The sequence below is a fragment of the Sceloporus undulatus genome, chromosome 2 (assembly GCF_019175285.1).
Source record: "Sceloporus undulatus isolate JIND9_A2432 ecotype Alabama chromosome 2, SceUnd_v1.1, whole genome shotgun sequence".
In the NCBI taxonomy this organism is placed as follows: Eukaryota; Metazoa; Chordata; class Lepidosauria; order Squamata; family Phrynosomatidae; genus Sceloporus; species Sceloporus undulatus.
This window is the reverse complement of record NC_056523.1, coordinates 329067705-329092156: the sequence shown is the minus strand read 5'-3', so window position 1 is coordinate 329092156 and position 24452 is coordinate 329067705. Positions and strand designations below refer to the sequence as shown.

The 24452-nt window shown below is 43.4% G+C and overlaps 1 protein-coding gene across 1 annotated transcript in view; it reads right to left on the bottom strand.

Moving 5' to 3' along the window:
* Nucleotides 1–24452, bottom strand: part of CELF4 (CUGBP Elav-like family member 4) — an 817890-nt gene that overhangs the window by 86530 nt on the left and 706908 nt on the right. Inside the window, exons 6-8 of the mRNA XM_042453288.1 lie at nucleotides 17963–18110; nucleotides 14377–14526; nucleotides 2380–2445 (exon numbers count right to left, since the gene is read on the bottom strand). Of these exons, the coding sequence (XP_042309222.1) occupies nucleotides 2380–2445; nucleotides 14377–14526; nucleotides 17963–18110 (364 nt within the window). The remainder of the gene's footprint in view (nucleotides 1–2379; nucleotides 2446–14376; nucleotides 14527–17962; nucleotides 18111–24452) is intronic.

Below are 24452 nucleotides of genomic sequence, written 5' to 3'. Positions count from 1 at the left end.
AGCTCACATATAGTCATCTTTTGCTTCCCAAAATGACCCCAAACACCCTCTGGGAATGCAGGAAGCAATTTTGCGATATTTTGCAATCTCTCCATGCCATTTTAGGTCCAAAGGAAACTTATTTTTTAAACAAAAAGAAATGAACTGAATGTCACTTCCAGTTCACTTTCTTTTAAAAATTTTAATGCCTCCATTGGCCCTAAAATAGTTGATGGGGGGGGGGGTTGGTGAAATTGCTCCTAGTGGCTTTTAAAGAACACTTGTCAGGATTTGGGCCAACTAAAAGAAAAAACCATGCATGGGAAAAAATGAACCCAGAGGAATCCCACAAAAATATCCTTAGAGGCTGTGTGAGGTCCACAGACCACTTTGCCTACCCCTCAATAAATCAGTAGAAACCTGGCAAGGCCACACTTATGTATATTCCATTAATTCAGCCTGTCTACTATAGTATGGACTAGCAATCTCTGTGTTAAACTGTCTGCCTTTCAGAAACTTTGTGCTTTCCCCTGCTCTTTATATGATTTCATTGTTACCGCTTATCATGTCATGTGGAAGCAAAGGGATCTTCTAGTGCCTTCCAGACTAACTGTGTGAAAGAAATTGTCATATGAGCTCCTTCCTTTGTACCTGGGCAAGTGTCTTGAACAGGCTGATGGACTTCCACTCCATCTGGCTCTATTTTATGGAGACAGAATTTAGAGACTTAGGGGCTGTGTAGAAGGCGGCTAAATGCCGCCTATTTTTGCCAAAGAAGGAGGCCACAGCAACCACATGCCATAGCCTCCAGAGGGACCAAAAAGAACCTGCTTCTGGGTGAGATTTTTTGCATCCTGGAAGGGGTGCCATAGGTGCACTCAGGCACCATGATGATGCCCCTTGTGTGCAGTGTCATTTGGGTACAGTGCATGACGAGTGTCATCATGGTGTGCACCATGTAAATGGGCATGCACCAAAATGGTGCCTGGGTGGTGCAGTGAGAGCTCAGAGCGTCCTGACACTTAGCCCTCACCACACCTATAGGCCGGCACAAAGTGTTGGTCTGTAGAGCCCCATAGCCATGTTAGTCTGGAATATCAGTATGATCAGTACATCAATATATTTACAAAAGCTTATGCTCAAAGTTGCTACAAGATCCTCTTGCATACTGATATTCCAGACTAGCACAACTACATCTCTAAATTTTACCCCTGTGTTATGTGGACTTGGTCATTTTTCACGAGTTGCATTGGCCTAAATCTAGTTGCTGGCCACACCAAAAGTAAAGCCACCAAATCAATTAGATTTCCATATGCCTGATATTGATTCAAAGGGTCTCCTGAAGATAGGAACAGCAATTGGATTTAGGGCATACTTGTTAGTGTTCTTGGGTGCAGAAAAGTGGAGTACAGTCGACCCTGGGTATCCATGGATCTGGTATCCACGGATTTCAGCATCTGCAGATTGAAATGATTTTTTAAAACCTGGGATTGATGGCAGCCAGGTGGAGAAACAGTCTCAGGGCAGTAAGGAATGCTGACATTCAGGGACACATTGTTCCTGCTTCTGGTATGATTTGACACAACAGTCTCCTGCTTTGGGAGTTAAGAAGAGGAAGAACCCCTGGATTCCTTCTTCACCCCACTCCTGAAGCTGGAAGTTGCTGCCTCCCATTGATGCACCAATACTTGCTGCTTCTGGCTGTCATATTAACTCCTTCCCATGACAGATTTCAATCAGTCAAGACTGGAGGGGAAGGCAAGACCTGAGCATCATGCCTACATTCTTTCTGCTTCCTGGGAGCATCCCAGCCACCCCCTCTGAGTGAAATATAGCAGAAACAGGAAGAATGTGTCTTTGGCACCTGGGCCTTTCCTCTTCAACCATCCTTCATGCCCTGAGTCTGCTTCTCAGCCTAGCTGCCTTCAGTCATAGGTAAATTTATATTTAAATATTTACTTGAACATCTGCAGTTTTTTACATCCATGGAGGGTCCTGAAACCAAATCTCAAAAGATTCTAAGGGCCCACTGTATATATATTTCACATAGGTAAATAAATTGCCCCGGGGAGGGGTGGGTTTCAAGTAACAGTCAGTGGTGGTGAATCTACTTTTGGGTTTAATTCCAAGACTTTGAAAGAGCTATCCAAGGTACTGAATTTTAATCCCTGCTGAAATTCAGCACCTTGGATAGCTTCTATAAAATATAAACCAGAGTGGAGTCACCATACCCCTGAGATGAAGGTTGCTGGTGTCTACATTTTGGGCTAACTCCAAATGGTATGCTTGGAATTCTGAAATGCAACATTTATGGATATAATGGCCATTATGAAGTGTGTTGACATGTCATCGGGTACTGCGCAGGTGAAAGTTTTATTGGGGGAAAGTGTTAATACTAACGACCTGCATACTGCTGCACTCCAGCGTAGGCTTGCTGCAAGGGATCGGCTGCAGTGGGACTCTGTGCTGTGAAGACACAAGAGAGAAAGAGGAGGGGATTAAAGGCAGATGGATAAGACAAGGTCACCTGGGGATGCAGAATACAATTTTGGATATGAGGTGGACACAGTTCTACATTAAATCCTAAAGCTCCTTTGCCAAGGAGGACAATGATGATTACAATTACTGATGATGATGATGACAGGATCAGTGAATTGGGCCAAGGGCCATCTACACTGCAGAATTAATGCAGTTTGACACTGTTTCAGCTGCCATGGCTCAATACTACTGAATTCTGGGATTTGTAGCTTTGGGAGATATTTAGCTGCCTCTATCAGAGAGCTCTGGTGCCACAGCAAACTAAAAATTGCAGGATTCCATAGAATGGACTCATGAGAGTTAAAGCAGTGTCAAACTGCATTCAGTCTGCTGTGTGGCATTAACCGCAGACCAACCCACTTCCAGTACAAAAAAAATCTACTGCTGAAATATCCCTGAAAGATGTCCATACAACCTTGATTTAAAGCCCTCCAATGATCCCCTTCTGAAGGACTCTATCCCACTGTCTAACAGCTCATACCAGCCTGATAATGCTGATGCTGATCCATTCACTTACATCCCACCCTTTATTCCAAACTGGGATTCAAGGTAGCTTTCCAAAATGCAAACAAGTACAGGAAAAGAGATTCCAGCTCAACATAAGGAGGAACTTCCTGACAGTAAGGGCTGTTCGACAGTGGAACACACTCCCTTGGTGGAGTCTCCTTCCCTGGAGGTCTTTAAACAGAGGCTGGATGGCCATCTGTCAGGAATGCTTTGATTGAGATTTTCTGAATGACAGGGGGTTGGACTGGATGGCCCTTGTGGTCTCTTCCAACTCTATGATTCTATGATTCAGATAAAAGCACATACAAAGGAAGAAGTAAAAATGTACAAAAGCGTATTGTTAAAAATGCAAATAAATTATCAACAGAATTAAAACCATTTAAAACATCTGTAAAATGCAAATTAAGAAGGCACACTTTTTTTTAGATAAAACAAAATATGAACTTTATTGAACAAAGGGTTTAAACAGATATGACTTGAACTAAATGGTATTAAACCGCTGTTAGTTCAGGCACGTGTTACTTCGTTACATTTGTACTCTTTATTTCGTGACTGTTATTTCTCTTTCCCCAAATATTCTTCAACCACCTCAGGACTTCCCTGTCCCTCTTTAGGCACTTCTTCTTACTAACTCAGCCACCAAGGCTATGATATCTCTCAAGCAATTATGTAACTCCAAACCCCTCTTCTTCAGTATGGTTACACAGAGCCTCTCTCCTCAAGACTCTCCAAAACAACTACTGTCTCTCTCTGGACCTCTCTGAAGGCACACTTTTAAAAGCTGTGGCAGCCAGCTTGTTATAGCTTGGTGAAACAGAAAGGTTTCTACTCTTCATGAGAAAAAGAGCAACATGGCAGTTTTGGAGAGAAGTCCAAAGGAAGAGATTGCAAGCGAACATGACAAAAGTTGCTGGATGAGACCAATGGTCTTTGCTGAGATTCTATGAACTCAGAGTAGTTCTGGAGCTACAAACATGCCTAAATCTATAACTGCCATCCTGTTGGTATTTTATACAAATGTACATTGCCTTAAACAGCTGTCACACGGTTGTCATACAGAGGAGGGTGCAGGTTTGGTCTCTGCTGCCCCAGATGGTAGGACCAGGTCTAATGGCTTACAGTTACAGGAGGGGTAGATGTTGATTGAACGTTAGAAAGAACTTATTGACAGTAAGACTGATTCAGGAATGAAACCAATTGCCCTGAAAGAAGTTGAAGTCTTGTTCTCCAGATGTCTTCAGAAGGAGTCTGGACAGCTACCTGCTCAGGTTGCTCTAGCTGGATTTCTTGCATTGAGTAGGCCATTGGACTCAATGGATAATGTGGCCCTTTCCAGTTCTATGAGTCTATGCTTCTACACATGCAGTTGTACTTTTTTGGCTATGGCATAACATCTATATTCTGTTCACAGTTGTGTAAGCAGGTGGAATGGTTGCATATGCAGTTCTTGCATGGTGTGTAACTGCTTGCATTTGACACTTTTGACAATAATTGGAGCTGAGAAAGCTCCCAAGTTTAAAATGAACTGATCTGTGCCCAAATACCTATCAAGATCAATTCATTTTTCATAAGCAAGCCTGCTTAAAACCAAACCTCTGGAAACTCTGCCATCTTCCATCCCAGCATCTGCTTTCACAAAGCCAAAAGAAAAAACTACAAGACTCTTATTTTGCAGAGCATGACATAAAATTTCTGTAGGTGGAACTAGGCTACTTCTCTCCTCTCATGCCCACATGAACTCTCCATTTAGCCACTGCAGCTCCACTCATAGCTATTCAGTGGTTGGTAGAGGGGGAGATTGGAGAAACAAATGTCTATGTCTCCATAGCCAGGTGCAGACCAAGATCCATTATGGTTGTCTAGAAGTCTTGGTGGATGATGTAATCACTTTATGTCTGGCTACGGGAATATAGCCAGACTCCTTTGTTTTCCACCAGTCACTGAATGGCTGTGGTGGGGGTGCTGTAGGGGCTAAATAGTGAGTCAGAATCACTCTTGCTGTCGCTAAGGAGCTGTACAAACAACCCCTAAGGGACAGCAAGGAGCCACCCCTTCTTCAGCAAGATCGGGGTCATGGCAATCTCACGCCGTGACCCTGATCAGGCCTCTGGTGGGTGTAGAAAGGAACTGCAAAAAGCAGATCCTTTTTGCACCCTCTAAGGTGCACCATAGCCACGTGGCTGTATGGTACCCCTTTGGTGCTGCATCATTTGCCAGAGGTACATTATGAAGCCACATGCCATCTGGAGTGGCGTGCAGCATCATGAGACTCTGGGGGTGGATGTTCAATTGAAATCTGGCCTCCTGAAACTGTAAACTGGTCCTACCTTCTGGTGCAGCAGAGAACAAACCTGCACCTTCCTCTGTGTGACAATCCTGTGACAGCTGTTTATGGCAACTTACATTTATATAAAACACCAGCAGGATGCCTGTCACAGATTTAGGCATGTGTGTAGCTCCAGAACCATTCTGAGCTCACGGAATCCCAGCAAAGCCAGTTGGTTGTTGTAGAGGGAATACCTCCTACCAAAAAAAAAACATATGTTGGACTTACACTTGTGTATGTCACTAATGAAATGCTAGCCTATGTTAAAATGGTCACAGATCTTCTTCTCACCTACCTCCACAATTGATAGAACTTCACAGATCCATTTTGAGAGGTCTTTCTTTAACTGTAGCAATAGAAATACTTAAAAGCAAAGCATGGCTGTACCTCTTTTCCTCATGAAATGTCACCTTGAACCTAGTACTTTGGTTCTTATTATAAGTTTAATTTGTATTTATTGGTTACTGCCCTGCTTTACATTTGAGCTGCCCACTTAGCTTTGGACTTTTAAAGGAATCCCTTGGGAATGGTAAGTGTTCATCCTTTCCCTTTCTACCTATTTGCCTTTCTTCTTTCTTTCAGCGTGGCAGATGCCCTGGAGATGAGGCCTCAGAGTCTGTGGAAGGAAATGTCTAAAATGAATGCCCAGGTGCTCTTGGCTTGACCTTTCTGAGTTACCCAGTTCATCACCTGAAGGGACAGTGGCTAACATGGGTGCCCTGAACTGCCATGTTTTGATGTGAAACATTGCCTTTGTCAAATAAAATCAAGGAGAAATATATTATCTACCCACCAAAATTCTGCGCAAGGAAAAAATGTCATTTCCCCCAACTTGTATATATTTGGAAAGTTAATCATTCATTGAGAGCCTGTGTCAAGGTTGGGCAACACAATACCCCACAGGTGGAGATAAGGCTTTATCATGCTATGCAACCCATGTGTTGAACAGCAGTCCAGTGCAATGGAATGCAAAACTGGAAGCAAAGGTGAATACAATCCATACATCCATACTATTGACATGGGCACCTTCAATTTCAACAGCACTACATATATAACTCTGCTTCTGACATCTTGAATTGAATATGGGCATCCCACATTAAAAAGAAAAAAAAGTCCAGATGCTTTCATAGAGCAACTTTGGCATGCAGAAAACATAAACAAGATTCTGGCCCTAGTTTTAGATTTTGACTTATGATGAATTATGCATCGTCAACATGCTAGTCCAAGACACCAGAACATCTTTGTCACTTAGCACCAGAAGGTGTTGTTGTTTGATATTAAGTCAACATTGACTTCTGCTGATACTATGAATGAGAAACCTCCAAATTCCCTGGTCATCAACTGTCCTGATCAGATCTTGCAAACTCAGGACAGCCAAGGACTCCATAGTGTGGCCTCTCTCTTTTCATACTGCCTTCTATTTTTGTTGGTTATTATTGTTGTTGTTTGCCTTCTAGTTGTTTCTGACTTATGGATTCCCTAAAGTGAACCACTCTGGGGCTGAGAGTGTGTGACTTGTCCAATGGATTTCCATGGCTGAGCAGGGAATCTAACCGAGTTCTAGTCCAACACTCAGACCACCACACCAGGCTGGGTTTTTCATTTTTTACCAAGCATTATTATCTTTTCCAGTGAATCACAACATCTCATGATATGTCCAAAGTTCAACAGCCCCAGTGTAGTCATCTTTGCTTCTAGTGAGAATTCAGGCCTGATTTGCTCCAAAAAAACCCTGCTGTTTCATGTGCAGAGAATGCAATTTTCTTTGCAAAATACCCATGTGCAAATTATATGTTGAAGAAGTCCTGAATTGTGAATACATTCCAAAAAACCCTGCATGGCTTTCAAAGACTTTCTCTGAGAGAGAAGAAAATTGCTAAAATTACTCATCCCTTCCTGTGAGAAGAAAATTAGTGAGGAATTACATCTGTGCCCCCGTCATGCAAGGATATACAACTAAAGCACTCCTGAAATATGGCTACCTAGCTTCTCTTTAAAGACTTCAAAAGCAGGAGAGTCTATCACCCTCCAAAGTAATTTATTCCAGCATGGGACAGTTCTTATCATTAGGAAGTTCTTCCTGATGTTTAGCAAGAATATATTTTTCTTGCAATTTGAATCATATCCTAATCTAGGGAGGAATAGAAAAAGCCTCGCTCTGTCTATTTTATGACATCCCTTCAAATATTTAAATATAGCTATCATGTCTCAGGGTGCATTTACACTATAGAAATAATGCAGCTTGACACCAATTTAAGTGTGGTAGCTCTGTCCTATGGAATCCTGGGATTAGTAGTTTTACAAAGCATTTAGCCTTATCTACCAAAGAGTGCAGGTGTCTCACAAAACTGCAAATCCCGAAGCAATACATTACAATACAATACCAACCTGTGATACTCAGGTTGCATCTGCACTGCAGGACTAATGCAGTTTGACAATACTTTAACTGCCATGGCTCAAAGCTATGGAATTCTGGGATTTGTGGATGTGTGAGTTATTTAGTCTTCTCTGGACTTTATGACATGGAGGAAAACTATAAGTTTAAGTGGGGTTTAGCACATGAAAACTGTGCAATTACTATTAAATCGCAATTAAGACTTTCAGACACAGTGCACTAAAAGAGCCATTATTCTGGGAATAACCAAAGAATAACCAGGCAATAAACAGCAAGAGTGCATTTTGGGGATTTTCCCGTTAATGATTTGTTGCTGTTTATTGCCTGGTTATTCGTGGGTTAATGACACTTTAATTGCTTTTCAACATGACACCGTGTGAAAACCTTGATCACAATTGTGCAACATTCACAGGATATTCCTGGAATAATGGCTGGTTAATCGTGACATCCTGTGAAATCTTAATTGTGAATGCGTGATTTTCATGGAATAATCCCTGTTTATACCTCCAATTGTCCCTGTGTGACAAAGCTGTCTGTCAGAGACCTCTGGTGCCACAACAAGCTATGAATCCCATGAGTCCATAGCATGGAACCATGACATTTACAGCAGTGTTAAACTGCATTTATTCTGCAGTTTGGTAGCAGCCTAGGTCTTCTGGATGAACCGGGCCTGATCTGATGCATAGTAACTGAGATTCTGCTCATACAAATGAAAGACGCAGCTGAGCTGATCCAGCAGATGCTGAAAGTAACTTGTCATGTCAGTTGGTGGCAAAAGCCTCCTCCCTGGGCACTTTTCCAAGGGGAGGGAGGTCTGCCTCTCTCTTAATTTCTTCATTTCCATATCCCAGCGGGGAAAAGTCTTTCACAGGCTCAGTCACCTCTCTTTGGAAAGGCAATCCCGACCAATATGACACAACCTAACCACGGCAGATCACCTTCCATAAACCCGGAGACATAAAACAAGCCAATGACCTCCTCAACAACCATAAATATAAATTTAACGAAGGCAGCACTTATTCATTAGGCAGGAGTCTAGAGAAACGACTCCCAAGTCCTTCAAAAGAAAGTGGATCAGCTAATGTCACTTTCCACAAGTATCTGCCCATGCCAAAAAAGAAGGGGAAAAAAGGAGAAAGGGAAAATAAAAAAGGGGGAGGAGGAAGCCCAAAGTCAGCAGGACAGTGAGGGCCTTCTCTGAAAATGAGCCTTGGCAAACTGACCAGGGCAATAGAGTTATCTTGTGCCATCCAGGGTGCTGTGGGTGACTGGAAGGGACAGGCGGGGAGATTGCTAGGGACAAGCTGACACACAGGGCTGTTTTCCATTAGAAGTGCCACTGTCATCACAGAGGCTGCACTGATCGGTCTTGAAAAAATACATTTCCAAAGGCCAGAAGGAGATGCTATAATATGTATCGGGACACTGCTGAAAGAAGAAGATGTGGATTCCTTCCTTCCTTCCTTTTCTGCCTCTCTTTTTCTCTCTTCCCCTTTCTTCCCTCCCTCGCTGCCTCCCTCCCTCTCTCTCTCTCTTTCTTCTTCCTTCCTTCTTTTTTCTGTCTCTCTCTCTCTCTCCTTCCTTCCTTCCTTCCTTCCTTCCTTCCTTCCTTCCTTCCTCTCTCTCTCCCTGACTGCCTGCCTGCTTGCCTGTCCCTCCCCTTCTGACTTCCAGGCCCAGCATGCAAAATTGAAGTGACACTCTCAATGAACATGGCTTCCCTTTTCCTAATTAGCACATCTAATGCCTTCTGGAGGAATTTCTTACACAGAAATGACTTCAGAAGATGCCCCAAAGGTTCATTATCGCATGACAGGTCCTGTGTGTGTCTATGGGGAGGTTTCTCCAGAAAGGTCATGGGTGAGTGTTTGTAGAAAACCCCTCTTACTATGTGGAGACAAAATGGACAGCCCAATTACACTTAATTCATAGCGATACTGTGTAGTAATAATAATCCTAACACTGGAGAGAGGAGATAGTTAGGGAATAGGACTTGTCTCCATTTAACTCAACAGCTTGTGCTGATCATTGTTAAGAGACACTAACAATTTCTTCCTTATTTGTCCCTCTTTCCTCAGCAACTTTTAAGCAGAATCCTATGTGTATAAGGTGTCTATGAAATATAAATGAATTTTGTGTTTCGACTGCAATTCCATCTCCAAGATATCTCATTATGGACATATATGCAAATACAGGTTTCCTAAATCCCCAAATATCCAAAATCCAAAACACTTTTGGTCCCAAGCATTTTGGATAAGGGAGACTCAACCTGCATCATTGTTCCGTGGATTTTGGATTTTGTTGTATTTTACTGTATTTTGCTGCATAGCCAACACGGCTATCTCTGAATATGTTTCCTGGATTTGAAGACACTTCAAACTTTAATGAGATGAAGACAATGGACCAGGACTTACTTCTTTGAGTCTACCTCCAACAAAGGTAAAACTCTTTCATTTGGATTGCAACTGGAAGGTTTTTACTTATACAGTACCTTATTTTTCCCCCCAGATGTAATGTTACAGAGATTTCTTTGGAAATATAATGTTCTCTCTCCAAGAAAGAGGCAGTTAGCTTTGCACAGATCAGTGACAGCATGGATCTCAAGAAAAGTTAATTTTCTGTCGCTAATGGAAATGAAATTTTATTTCATGTAACTTTTGTGTGTTTTCAAGTAATTTCCAACTTATGGTGACCCTATGGGATTTTCTTGGCAAGATTTGCTCAGAGAGTGTTGCCTTCCTCTGAAACTGGGAGAGTGTGACTTGTCCATGGCCACCAGTGGGATTCCATGGCTGCGTGGGGATTCAAACCCTAGTCTCCAGAGCTATAGTCCATCATTTAAACCACTATACTACTCTGGCTCTCTTTGAAATTTCATTACCTATCTTTTATTGCTATATCTCTTTGGCCCTCACCTGGTCAAGAAGCAAGGTGGCATCTGCCTACATTTGAGATCACTTCAGGTTATTGTAACTGACAACAGAAGTAACAGCTGCAACAAAATGTGCTTCTAACATCACCAAAGGCGGGTTACAGACCTTTGGGGCTGGCTGTACCCGCCCTTTCCCCGGTGTATCGGGGCCTCAGCTGCCAAACCAGCCGCTGAGCCCCGATCCACCCTTTCAGGCTGCGGGGAAGCGGCAAAAGGCCCTTCCCCACAGCCTGAAAGGGGTGTCCTTGGGGCTTCAAGCCCAAGGACACCCTGCGGCGGCAGGAGGAGAGAAAGGGTCGCTTCCCCTTTCTCCTTTGTCCACTGGGCGCAGCTGTCGAAGGCTGCGCCACGGACCAAACAAGGAAGGAGCTCTGAAACGGAGCTCCTTCCTGCTCCCCCGCTAAGGGTGCACTATGCGCCCTGGCGTGGAGTGAGGAGTCACGTCCGCGCCGCCCCGTATAGAGATGGTGCGGTCGTGACGTCTTCATGGCGGCGGCCGTGTGGAACGCCGCCGCCATTTTGTGTGTGCAGAGCGTGCACTAGGGTTGAGGTGGTGCTGAAGAAAAACCTCCGTCCTATAACCCCATTGCGCGCTCTGCACGCACAAAACGGCCCGTTTGTAATGGGCCATAGTTCTGCGGGCAGAACTACACCATGGCGTGCCTTTCCAGCAATCACAATTTAGCTGCTACAGACACTATTTCCACTTCCATTTAATAGCTGGTGGATAGGAAGGGTGGAATCAGAGAAACCTTAACCAAACGCAGAACTCTTACATGAGCTGTTGATATCCACTGGGGTCTTCTATCAAAGGGAAGAGATGTGTGCATAAAAGACCAACAGGATGGCAATCAACAACAGCAAAGCATGCTAAGCTGTGAGCCAGGCAAGTGCTCTTGGTTGCAGTATCATGGCTGAGACCCTAGATACTGCTGCCTAACTGAATGCATGCCTGAATGTATATCTGAAAATGCATGCATACCTGCATCTGCAGGCCCAACTCCACTTCCAGAATCTTGAAGAGAATACGGAAGTTCTGTCCCAGAAAAATAAGTCAAGCTGTAAGGGAATTTATGCATACCTAGGCAGGTTAGGGGGGTTAGTAACAGATGCTCTATGTCAGTGGTAGTCAAAGTCTGGTCCTCTAGGTGTTTTGGACTTCAACTACCAAGATGTCTTGGGCTCCTGGGAACTGAAGTCCAAAATAGCAGGAGAACTAAAGTTTGGGAACCACTGTTGCAGGCTATATTGCAAAGAAGGCCATGACAAACCACCTCTGAGTATTCCTTGTCTAGAAAAATTATGTGAAATTCAATGGATCACCATATAAATTAACAGGCTACTTGAAGGGATGTAGAGACATGCACAAGTTATGAACAGGACTCTGGACACTTTCTTCTAGGGTTTCGTCGCCTCCCAATCTGCTTTGGCCATATGCAAGTGTTATCAGTAGCAGCAGGGATCACAGTTGCAGCTGCAAAGCCATCTCTGCAAGGTCAGGATTGAAATAAATAAATAAGCAAGCCAGTGGGAGGGCTCGCTTCACCTTCTGCTTAAATCCAATTTAAATCACTCTCCCCAAGCCTAATCTATATCCATAATTATATCATTTGGTACAACAAGCCTGCGAGAGGTCCTATGAAATTTATGTAGATTAAAATTCATGGGTGCCATACTACGGATTCCGTATTATGAAGATTGATTAGGACAGCTGATGCAGTGATTAAAGAAGTGCGCGTTTACTGTTGTAATTAATTAGGCATTCAGACACAACAATAACTGCAATAATGGGAAGAAAACGCTGAGCTGGCAGAAAATGGCAGCCCAGTCCTTGGCTTTCTTTTCTTTTTTTAGGTCTCTCTAGTTTGATTTCAGAAAAGGGATGGCCGGGATCCTAACTGGGCCAGCATGGTGCAAGTCTACACTTGCCTAGTTACACTGTGGTTGCATCACACAACCTTTCTGCTGGATACAAACATTGTGCAACCTAGTTCTTGTCTGCCGGTGTGTCTGCTTATTGTCTTGTTATGCAATGGGGGATGCACAAGGTTCCCCCACCACCCCCAATCCCAGTGAGTCAAAGGATACACTGAATGCTCTGACAAATAGTTAAGCACCATCCAGGAACGCACTGATACATATGAAATGGTATGGCACTCTGCTTATGCAGCCATGGAGTGAATGTGGCCCTTGTGCGATGGTCAAAAAATTACAACTGGATGAACAAAAGGAGTGTGCAATATTCCAATAGATTCCAGCCACTGATTTGGGGGAAGATCCAAAGGTGCATTAACTGGTCCATTCTCTTTCCCTTTTAGGACAGTAAGAGTGTCCAGGTTCAAGGTGTAAGTGTTCAGAAGTGTTTCCAAGGCTGTGTCTATACTGGAGAATTAATGCATCTTGACACCACTTTAACTGCCATGGCATCATGCTATGGAATTCTGGGATTTGTAGTTTTGTGAGATATTTAGCCTTTTCTGCCAGCAAGCACTAGTGCCACAGCAAACTACAAATCCATGAATTCCATGGGACTGAGCTGTGGCAGTTAAAGTGGTGTCGAACTCCATTAATTCTGTGGTGTGGTAACAGCCCTAGAATCGGCTCCTGGTTGCCAAGAGGCCTTGAAACTTGTGATGCAAGAGGGCAAACTGAAATAAACATGGCTAGTGTGTCAAGCCCTGTTTAGATACTCTTTCAAAATGGAGATGCAAATCTGTACTTATTTCCTTGGATGTGAGAATAAACAATTTCAAAAGTTTTCTCCTTCCTGGATGAAATGGTTGTTGTTGTTGTTGTGTGCTTTCAGGTTGTTTCTGACTCATGGCAGCCCTAAAATGACTCTATCATGGGGTTTTCTTGGCAAGATTTGTTCAGAGGCAGTTTACTACAGTGGTGCCTCGGGTTACGAAATTAATTCGTTCCGCGGCCGCTTTCGTAATCCGAAAAGCCTTCGCAAGCCGAAAACCCATAGGCGCTAATGGGGAAAAGCTGCGATTTCGTGTGAAATAGCGCCGAAAAGCACCAAAATTTTTTTCGTAACCCGAAAAAACATTCGTAACCCGGAACAGTTATTTCCTATGGGATTTTTTCGTATCCCGGAAATTTCGTAACCTGGGTATTTCGTATCCCGAGGTACCACATAGCATCATGGTTCCCACAGCTATGCTTATGCTGCAGTTAGCTGAAAACATCTTTTGCACAATGCTGAGATTGTCAGTCTGCATGCATTGTGCTCCTTATGCATGAATAAGTTACTATCTGAATTCCAGCCATATAAAGCTAGGGCCAAGATCCTCCAATATCAAGGAGATGGAATGTAATTTTATACTCATAGATTTATGTGATAATTGTGCAACATCAATGCATTCATGAATGGCAGCATTGCATAACTGAATGTAAAACCAAACATGAAATGCATGGCTGCAATATGTAATGTACTGTGGGCCCCTTGTAAAATGGTGTTGCATGTGCAACTCAGCCTCAAATTGAATATAGTGGTTCTGCATTGGACAAAAAAGTCCAGCCACGTCTGTAGGTGAATTTACCCAAGTAATGCCAGCCCAAATCTAAGCTGGTCTTTAAATAATAGTCACAAAGATCACTGGGTTTTTACTCCCAGGTTGGTTTGTATATAAGGAGTGGAGAACCTTTAGCTGTTCAAATGTCAAGAAGCCACTATTTCCATCTAGTTTGTCTTACCTGGGTAAGGGTGGATGCCGTTGGCAAAGACAGCTTCTGCGGCGGGTTGCCCATTAGCCTGTGGCGGTAGGCCAGTGAAACCGTTCACCCCAATGGGAGATGGGATGCTAGGCACGGCTGGTGCGGTGATGCCTGGAGGCGTGCTGCCACCTAGAGGGGGGCAGGAGGGGGGAGACAAAGTAACATTGTAAATATTACCAGTTTGGCAGTTGCATTGTCAGGTGTGCTTTTTATGCTGCAATTCTGCCATACTGGGCCTGTTTCATGTGCACCCATCGCTTCTGATGGTATATTGGATGCTTTAGGATGCTCCTAAGGTCCATATATATAACCAGTATTTTAAAATATCACAATGCAAAAAGCATTGCAAAATGCAAAAATCAAGAGGTTTACTGAACAATTCAGCATAGGCAAGGTTCTATCCCTGTATAGGCCAAAGAGTGTACAATTGCTGGGAAATTGGGCCTTTGAGAGTTACACACATAGCCATTGTCACTCCCACCCCCACCCTCCAAAACCTGGGGTAGGGTGAAAAAAGTCTCTCTCTCTCTCTCTCTGTGTGTGTGTGTGTGTGTGAGAAGAGAGAGAGAGAGAGAGAGAGAGTGCTATTGACTATTTCCCCCTGTTTAGGGTTGCTTGAGGCTTACTCCCTACCTTTTCCAGGCTATCTTACAGACTGACTCATAGGATGGTGGACTGTCCTTTTTTGGAGGTCTTCAAACAGAGGTTGAATGGGCATCTTTCAGGAGTGCTTTCGTTGTGTAGTCCTGTATGGCAGAATGAGTTGGACCTCATAGTGCCTTCCAACTCTAGGATTCTCAGGCCTATAGATAGGGTTGCCAGAATGAAAACTGGAGAGGGCTTCTGTACCATGAATGGTTGTGTAGAAGAAGAAATTTCAGCAGGTTTTGCTTGTTACCTGGTTGGATGACATGCAACACCTGCTGAAATTCCCTCTTCTATGCTACTATTAAAGGCACAGGAGCCCTCTTCAGTTTTCAGTGTGGCAACCCTATCTGTACAGGTCCTTCTTCAAGATAGAAAGTAACAGGAGTATGAAGTCTGCTTTAAAGAAAGGCCAAAGGAAGTTCCCAACTCTCTATAACCCTGGCCAAAGGTACCCCTCAAATCCTTGGATGCTATTGGCCATTTTGGAGCAAAATCTTCTAGCTCTCCAAAATTGAGGGGAATATGAAGTCTTTGGAGGAGTGAAAAAGAAGCATTGGATGCACATGAGAACCCCAGATCACACTATGTCCACCCTGGTGGAGAGTCTGAGCAATGGAGAATTGGAATTAGACTTTTCAATTCTGGCCCTTAACATCTACCTGACATCTCTGTACCAGATATCACATTCAGGGAAAGAAGGTATATAGAAACCTAACCTCCATAGATCCTCTTGATCACTATCTCACAGTTTCAATGGGCAGTGCTTGTATACATAGACCAATACACATAGGATACTACATGTATATAAGTCCAATTTGAATGTGACTTTCTAATCAGGGATGACAAGCATGTCTAAAATAAATAATAAATAAAATTTTTATTTATATGCCGCCCTTCCTACGATCAGGGCGGCTTACATCAGATTAAAACACAGATAACAGTGAGATTAAAATACACAACAATAAAATCAAGCAAACAAGCAAAAAAAAAGCCCCATAGCCCAACCTCTTGGCCACAGAAAGAGGAGGGAGGCCCACAGGATTTTTATTCGGGGAATGCCTGTTGGAATAGGAAGGTTTTAAGGTCCTTCCTAAATTGGGCCAGGGTAGTAGACGAGCGGAGCTCTGTGGGCAGCACGTTCCAAAGGGCTGGGGCAGCTATGGAGAATGTCCTCCGTGAAGTGGAGGCTAACCTAGCCCCAGGCACCTTCAGTAGCTGCTGCCCAGACGTTCTGAGGGTGCGAGGCGGAATGTACGGGGAGAGGCGGTCCTTTAGGTATCCTGGGCCCAAGCCATTTAGGGCTTTATAGGTAATTACCAACGCCTTATATTGAGCTCGGAAGCGGATGGGCAGCCAATGGAGATCTTTTAAAACCGGTGTTATATGGCTGGCCCTGGGAGCACCAGTGACCAGCCGGGCTGCTATATTCTGCACCATTTGCAGCTTCCGAGTTTGGTATAAGGGTTGCCCCATGTAGAGTACATTGCAGAAATCCAGTCTCGAAGTTACCAGAGCATGTACAACAGTTTCTAGGTCCCTCTGGGCCAGGTATGGGCGCAGCTGGCGAATCAGCCGAAGCTGATAACAGGTGCTCTTGACCGTCGCATTCACCTGAGCAGTCAGGTGAAGCGACGAGTCAAGAAGCACCCCCAGACTGCGCACGGAGTCCTTCACAGGGAGCGTGGCCCCGTTCAGGACAGGTGGAACCACCGCCATTCCTGGACCAGGAGAACCTATCACTAGTACCTCCGTTTTCTCTGGATTCAATTTGAGTCGGTTTTCCCTCATCCAGCCCATTACTGACTCTAGACAGGCCACGAGAGGAGAGACGCCATCCCCAGTCACTGCATCAGTCGGAGACATAGAGAAAATAATTTGGGTGTCATCAGCGTACTGATAACCCCGCGCCCCATGTCTCCGGATGATCTCTCCCAGCGGTTTCATGTAAATGTTAAATAGCATGGGAGACAGAATGGCTCCTTGAGGGACCCCAGTTTTTAGGGGCCTCTCGTCAGAGCACACGTCTCCCAGCTGCACCATCTGGGACCTCCCGGAGAGGTAGGACCGGAACCACTGGAGCGCAGTGCCCCCGATCCCCACCTCTGCCAGGCGTCCCAGAAGGATACCATGGTCTATGGTATCGAAAGCCGCTGAGATGTCCAAGAGCACCAACAGGGACACGCTTCCCCTGTCGACGCTCAGACGGAGATCATCGACCAGGGCGACCATGGCCGTCACAACCCCGTAACCCGCCCGGAAGCCAGTTTGAAATGGGTCCAGATAATCCGTTTCATCCAAGACCGCCTGAAGCTGGATCGCAACCGCTCTCTCGATCACCTTTCCCAAAAATGGTAGCAGCGAAACAGGCCGATAATTGTTATGTCTGGTGATAGGATGAGTGTACTGGAAAGGGAGGGACCATAACTCTGCTTTCTGACCAGGCATCAGCTTGGCTTCAGCCTCAGAAAACTTGTATTTGGAAAGAGAGCTGCCAATCCAGTGGTGGTTGGTGCCTTCCATGTCAGTCTGGGTTTCAAACCGAATTTTACAGGAGCTATTCATGGTGCTGAACACTAGTTCAAAAATAGATTCAGCATATTGGATAGTACCTCCAAGGGACTGGGTTTGCTGCCCCCAGTTGCCATTGATGGAGTCATGAAGATTTCCAGCCTCAGATCCATGGAATCCTTGAGCCAGCTGCTAAATGAGTAACCCAAGAAAACTGCTCTATTGTGCAACAGAAAGAATGGATGGCAAACCCACCCTCCACAACTTCTTTTCAAAGGAGGTCAAAATGCAATTGATGAATAAAGGGTGCTTAGTGAAGTGGAAATGGATGTTCTCATCACATGAGGAGATCTGCAGAACTTCCAGTACTAGCTTGGTGCTCATGGTGGACAAAAAGTCTGGTCCTTACCAGAGGTGGGCGTCATGGGTGTGGCGGCCAGGCCGTTCATGTTGAGCGCTGCCATCTGTTGCATCTGAGCTGCAGCAAAGGCTGCCATGGGGTTTAGGTATCCTCCTTGAGCCACGGATGCCATGATGGCAGCCTGTTGCTGCATCAGCTGGAACAAAGAGAGCAGGGAAAAAATATCACGCATTCACTGGCAGGGTTGCCCCACACCCTCCAACATTTCTCAGATGAAAGCCAGGACACCTGTGGACAAGCAGCATCAATATGTAGTCAAGGGGGCAGGAGTTATTAAGAAGAAAGAGCAGACAATATAGGAGAGGCTGCAGAAATTTGCTTTTGCCTGAGCCTGCTGGGAAGGGTAAGAGTCTGTCTCCTGAGTTCAGATAATGCAAACTACATTTGCACTTTGGTCTCAGTTTTCAACAATGAAGTAAGCTGAGGACAAAGGGGGAAAGCAGGAGAAAGGAGAGGGGAACTGGGACCTTTAAAAAGCAACTGAAAACCTAAGAGGATTAATGAGGACTGCTTCTGCCAAATCAGAACAGTTGGAGCATATGATGCCCCAGAAAAGAGGTCCTATGTGGACCAGGTACAAGTTATCTGATGGCCTTTTACATCTCCCTATATGAGTCTGAGCCCAAATACCTTAAAGGTACTAGATATTGTCTGATCTTAGAATCTAAGCAGGGTCAGTTGTAGTTAGTAGATGGATGGGAGAGTGCCAACAAATATCAGGTGCTGTAGGCTATATTTCAGAGGAAGGAACTGGCAAAACCATCTCTGAGTATCTCTTGCTCAAGTAAACTCTATGAAATTTGTGGGGTTGCTATAAGTTGACTGGTGACTTGAAAGCACATGGACACACAAGGAAACACACATCTGTTAAGAAGCAAGCTATTCAATCTGTTTTTCATATTCTTTGAGCCACCTTGAGCCCCAACACTGATAAAACAGCAGCAGCAACAACAACAATGACAACAACAGCTGTACACTTTCATTGCCTTGGAGGTTCTCCCTCCAACGCTCCCATTTTTTTAAAAGTGAGCTTTTTTAACAAGGTTGTCAAACAGGTAAAGAACTTGTATATGATTAATCTGCTGCCTTTTAGCGCATGACTCCATTAATTGATTGCATTATATATTTAAATACATTTGCATATTGTCAAATCCTGTCTGAGATAGGGAAGGCAGTATGAGATAACGTTTCAGTTTCATGAACAAAAGCTACAGCATCTTTGTTAGAAGAAGATGTACTTAACATGTTCTCTTTTTCATTTGCTTTCATAAAAAGTCATCTGAACCGAAGAGCTTCAGTCTTTACCTGTGCTCTAAGGTGTATCCATATTGCAGTATTAAAGCAGTTTGACACTACTTTAACTGTCATGATTCTATCTTACAGAATCCTGGGATTTGTAATTTGGTGAGGCACCCCAACTCTCTGACAGACCAGATGAACACTTCACTAAACTACAAATGCCCAAATTCCATGGTATGGAGGTATGACAGTTAAAGTGATGTCAAACTATTTTAATTTCTAACTAAAGTCAAAGCAAACTACCTAGTTTATCTCCTATTGACATGCTTTCTTTGATTAAGCAATTTATCTCCTTCCCTGGCAATAAAAGACACTTCATGAGAAAGGTGCTGCTCTCTTCCAACAAAGGGCCTTGTGACCTTTGCACTGAACAAAGATGTTTTATTATGAAATGAACCAAATATTATGGCTCTTCTTGTATTGATTTTGTCTTGAAAGTGTCAATACAAACAGAAGGTAGACAGCTCTGTGTTGAGTATTCTTTAGTTGCTTCAATCCTTGCATGACAAGGGGTTGGACTAGGTGGCTTTGAGATGTATGGTTCTATGAATCTGTGGTTGTTTTTGCCAGTAAGCTCAGATCGGAAGTTTACTTGAATAGTCATACCAAAAACCTCAAAACATGTTTCTTGGGTGTTGAGAAATCCTGATGAGAATAATTCTTGAGGGTAGAGAATCGTTGCAGTTCAGGACATTTTCTGTGCAAAATTCACATGTGGTTGTCTTACATCTAAAGTAGATTTCTTTGCTGAAAAAAATCTGTGCAGGAAATAATGTTTCTACAATTTCTATAGAAGACCTATGTGTAGAAAATACTATTTTACATGAAGATTCAACCATGGCAGAATCTAATCCACTTTAGAACTTCATTAACATTGGCATGTTTTGATGTTCCTCAATAATGTCCTTCTACCTAATCATATCCATATCATTATTGATTTGTTCTTTGGCCATTAGTAATTGTTGGAAGAATTTTGTTGTTTTTATATGTTGACAATTTATATCATTCCTGAATTGTAATAAAATAAAATTTGAAAAAAAGAAAAGAAATACCACATGCAAATTTTGCATGCATTAAGTCTCAAACTAGGAATAGATTTCAAAAACTATGCTGTTTTTGATATCTTTCTCAAAATGGAAATAAAATTGGTAAAATTACATGTTGATTCCTTCAAGAAGAAAATTAGCAAAGAATTCCATAGGTGTCAGATAGACTGGACTTTGATAAAGCTGAAGACCCTTCTTCCATAACATCTCAAGACAACCAGCAGGCTTGGTAACTCCTACTTTGTCTCTTTCCTTCTTCCCTCACAGGACTTTAAATCATCTTTCCCTGATGTAGAAAGCTATGCTCCTCGTATTGCATCAATAGAGTCTCATCCAGCAGAGCTGTTCAGGGTGATGAAAGAGTTAACCCAGCAATCTCCCACCCTGAACCCTCTTTTAGAACCAACTAAAGCCTGCTGTGACCTAGTTAATGACTTCTTTGCTGATAAAATCTCTCAGATAAGGGCTGATCTTGACGCCAGTATAATAACAGAAACTATGAGAGAGATGTCCAGTGACTCTGAGGACTATGTTAGACTGGATCACTTTGAGCTTGTAAATACCAATGAAGTGGACAAGCTCCTTTGATGTCTAAGGAAGACAACATGCCCCCTCGATCCCTGCCCATCTTGGTTGACCGCTCAAGGAGGGGATGCAGTAACAACTTTGCTTCATCCCTCAGGGAGGGGAAATTTCCATCTAAGCTTAAACAAGCGGTGGTTAAACCACTTCTGAAAAAAACCCTCCCTGGACCCTTTGATCAGAAACAATTACAGACCGGTCTCCTTATTACCATTCTTGGGCAAGGTGATTGAGAAGGTGGCTGCCTTCCAACTCCAGGTTGTCTTGGATGAAGGCGATTATCTAGACCCATTTCAAACTGGCTTCAGGGCGGGCTATGGAGTTGACACTGCCATGGTCGCTTTGGTCGTTGACCTCCATCTGGACATTGACAGGGGAAGTGTGACCCTGCTGGTGCTCTTGGACTTCTCAGCGGCATTCGATACCATAGACCATGGTATCCTTCTGGAATGCCTGAGGGAGTTTGGCATCGGGGCACTGCACTCCAGTGGTTCCAGTCCTACCTCTCGGGTAGATTCCAGATGGTGAAGTGTGGGGATAGTTGCTCCTCCAAGAGAGAGCTGACATCTGGCATCCCTCAGGGTGCCATGCTGTCCACCATGCTATTTAACATTTACATGAAGCCGCTGGGAGAGATCATCCGGAGACATGGGGCGCGGTGTTATCAGTATGCTGATGACACCCAAATCTATTTCTCTATGTCTCCAACTCTTGCAGTAACCAAGGATGACATCTCTCCTCTAAATGCCTGCCTTGAGTCGGTAATGGGATGGATGAGGGAAAACAAACTCAAGTTGAATCCAGAGAAAGCAGAGGTACTAGTGATAGGATCCCTGGGCCCAGGCAGAGAACTTTGCCAACCTGTCCTGGACGGGGTCATACTTCCCCTAAAGGACGAAGTGCGTAGTTTGGGAGTACTCCTAGACCTGTCTCTGCAGTTGTCATCTCAAGTAGATGCGATGGCTAGGAGTGCTTGGTATCAACTTCAGTTGATACACCAACTGCGTCCTTACCTGGACCGAAAGGACCTTGAAGCAGTGGTACTTGCACTGATAATCTCTCATTTAGATTTCTGTAATGCGCTCTACATGGGGCTACCTTTGTACCAAGTTCAGAAACTTCAGTTAGTTCAAAATGCAGCAGCTAGATTGGTCACCAGAGCATCGAGGTTTGACCATATAACACCAATACTAAAATCTCTGCACTGGCTGCTGATTAACTTCCGGGTGCAATACAAAGTGTTAGTTATTACCTTTAAAGCCCTAAATGGCTTGAGCCCGAGTTACTTGGGCCTCTCCTTACACAATCCACCCCGCACTCTCAGAATAATTGGGAAGAATTCACTAGACTAAATAAATACCAGGCTAGTGACCACTTCCCACAGAGCATTTTCTGCCGTGGCCCCCAAGTTGTGGAATGATTTGCCGGAAGAAATCCGTCTCATTACCACCTTGGATGCTTTCAAGAAGGCACTGAAGACGAATCTCTTCCAGTGAGCCTACCCACCAAACCTGCTGTAAAATTCTCACCTCTGTCAGTGTTCTATGTTTTTTATAGAGAGTCAACCAGCTGTATTGTATTGTATATGTACATAAATATATTTTATGTCATGTATTTAATATTGTTGAAATATGTTTTTATTGTTGAAATTTGCTGAGTGCTGTAATCCCGCCTCGATCCGCAGGGAGAGGCAGGAAATAGAAATAAAATTATTATTATTATTATTATTATTATTATTATTATTATTATTATTATGGCTTCAACAGCTTGCATAGAGAATACTGTGCCTTTTTGGTTGTTTTAATAAAGTTATTCTTGCAATATGGAACACCTCCATTTTTTGTCCCCCAAATATTCATGAATTAACATTCATGCGCTGGAACAACCTCTGGTCTGACTTCTTTCTGTCATTCTTATGCTCTTGTACTTTCCTTCTTAAATTCTGGTACCCCCTAGATTTTTTTGATGACAATAAGTACACTGGTACTTTTATGTTCAGAAGTAGAACAGCTTCTCATGACTTATATTTCAGTTTCATGTAATGAATATTCCCTGTAACCTTGCCCCCTCGTGGTGACTTCTAGAATTCATCTACCCAGGGATTCTCCAGCTTTGACTGTGAGAATCTATATGACCTGCTTTTGAAAACAACTTGCTGGATGAAGAGAACTAGAGATCCTGAAAGCTTATATGCATTTTTGCACCTTTAATTAGACAAATAAAGATACTAGTTTCTGGTCAAGGTGCAAAGTATTAGTTATTACCATTATTACTGACATGGTTTGAGTCCAGGTTACATAGAGGATTAGCTTCTGCTGTATAATCTGCCCTAAACACTCTGGTCCTCTGGGGGACATCTACTTCAGTCAGCCAAAACTAGGCTAACAACTGTTAGGTAGAGGACATTTTCTTCAGTCGCCCCCAGATTGTGGAATGACCTGCTGGAGGAGATTCATCAGCTGGATATACTGCCAGAGTTTTAAAGAGCACTAAAGGCCAATCTCTTCCACCAGGACTATCCAGATGATTTTTAGATTATGAGTCTGAAAATATTATTTTCACATGTATTTGTTTTATGTGCTCTTTTAATTGATATTATGCATTTTTAATGCGTCCAGTCTCTTGTATTTTAGTCTGTTATTGTTTTTTGACTCAATCTATAGAGAAAGGTGGGTAAGAAATTGTTATTGTTTTTAGCTGTGATTCCATATCAAGGTCTATATGGTGTAATTTTCTGAATATCTCTGGAGCAGCTGAAAACAAGCTTGCTCCATCCTCAATATAGCATCCTTTAAAATATTTAAACATGGCTAGCATGTCACCCCTTAACCTTCTTTTCTCCAGGGTCAACACATCAAGATTCCTCAGACTACTCCCCACCAGCTGCCACTGACTTGCATGTGGAAAATGTAATCTTAGAAGAGACATTCCACCCTCAGTGTATGTGGAGGAGAAAAGGGGATGCTTCTTAAGACAATGCCTGTTGTGCCCGATTGTTACATCATACCAAAGCAAAAGGAAGTTTTGCTTCCCTCGTTTTAGAAATAGATGCATGTGGAATTGATTGATTTGCATTGTAGGGTGGAAGAGTCTTTCTAAACTTCTGATCTTAGAAGCTAAGTAGGTTCAAACCTGATTAGTGTTTGGATGGGAGACTGCCAACCAATACCAGGTGCTGTACATTATATTTCAAAGAAAGGAACTGGCAAAACCACCCCTGAGTATCTCTTGCCTTAAAAAAAACCCTACGGAATTCATGAGGTTGCCACAAGTCAACAAGCAACTTGAAGGCATACACACACCCCTTATTATTCTATAAAACATTGTGAGTTCCCATTGGTTGCCTCCACCCGCCATGCATTCAGTAGCTTTCTCCTTTCAAACAGAAATATTGGAAAGGTAGAACTGATTAAAGTTCAACCAGACACATAATTGTGCTGCTAGTATCAATGAATATGAGGTATAGTAGCTATATGTCAGAGGAACTGGCAAAACCACCTCTGAGTATTCTTTGTCCAAGAAAAACCACCATCTTGAGGGGGAGAGAGGCC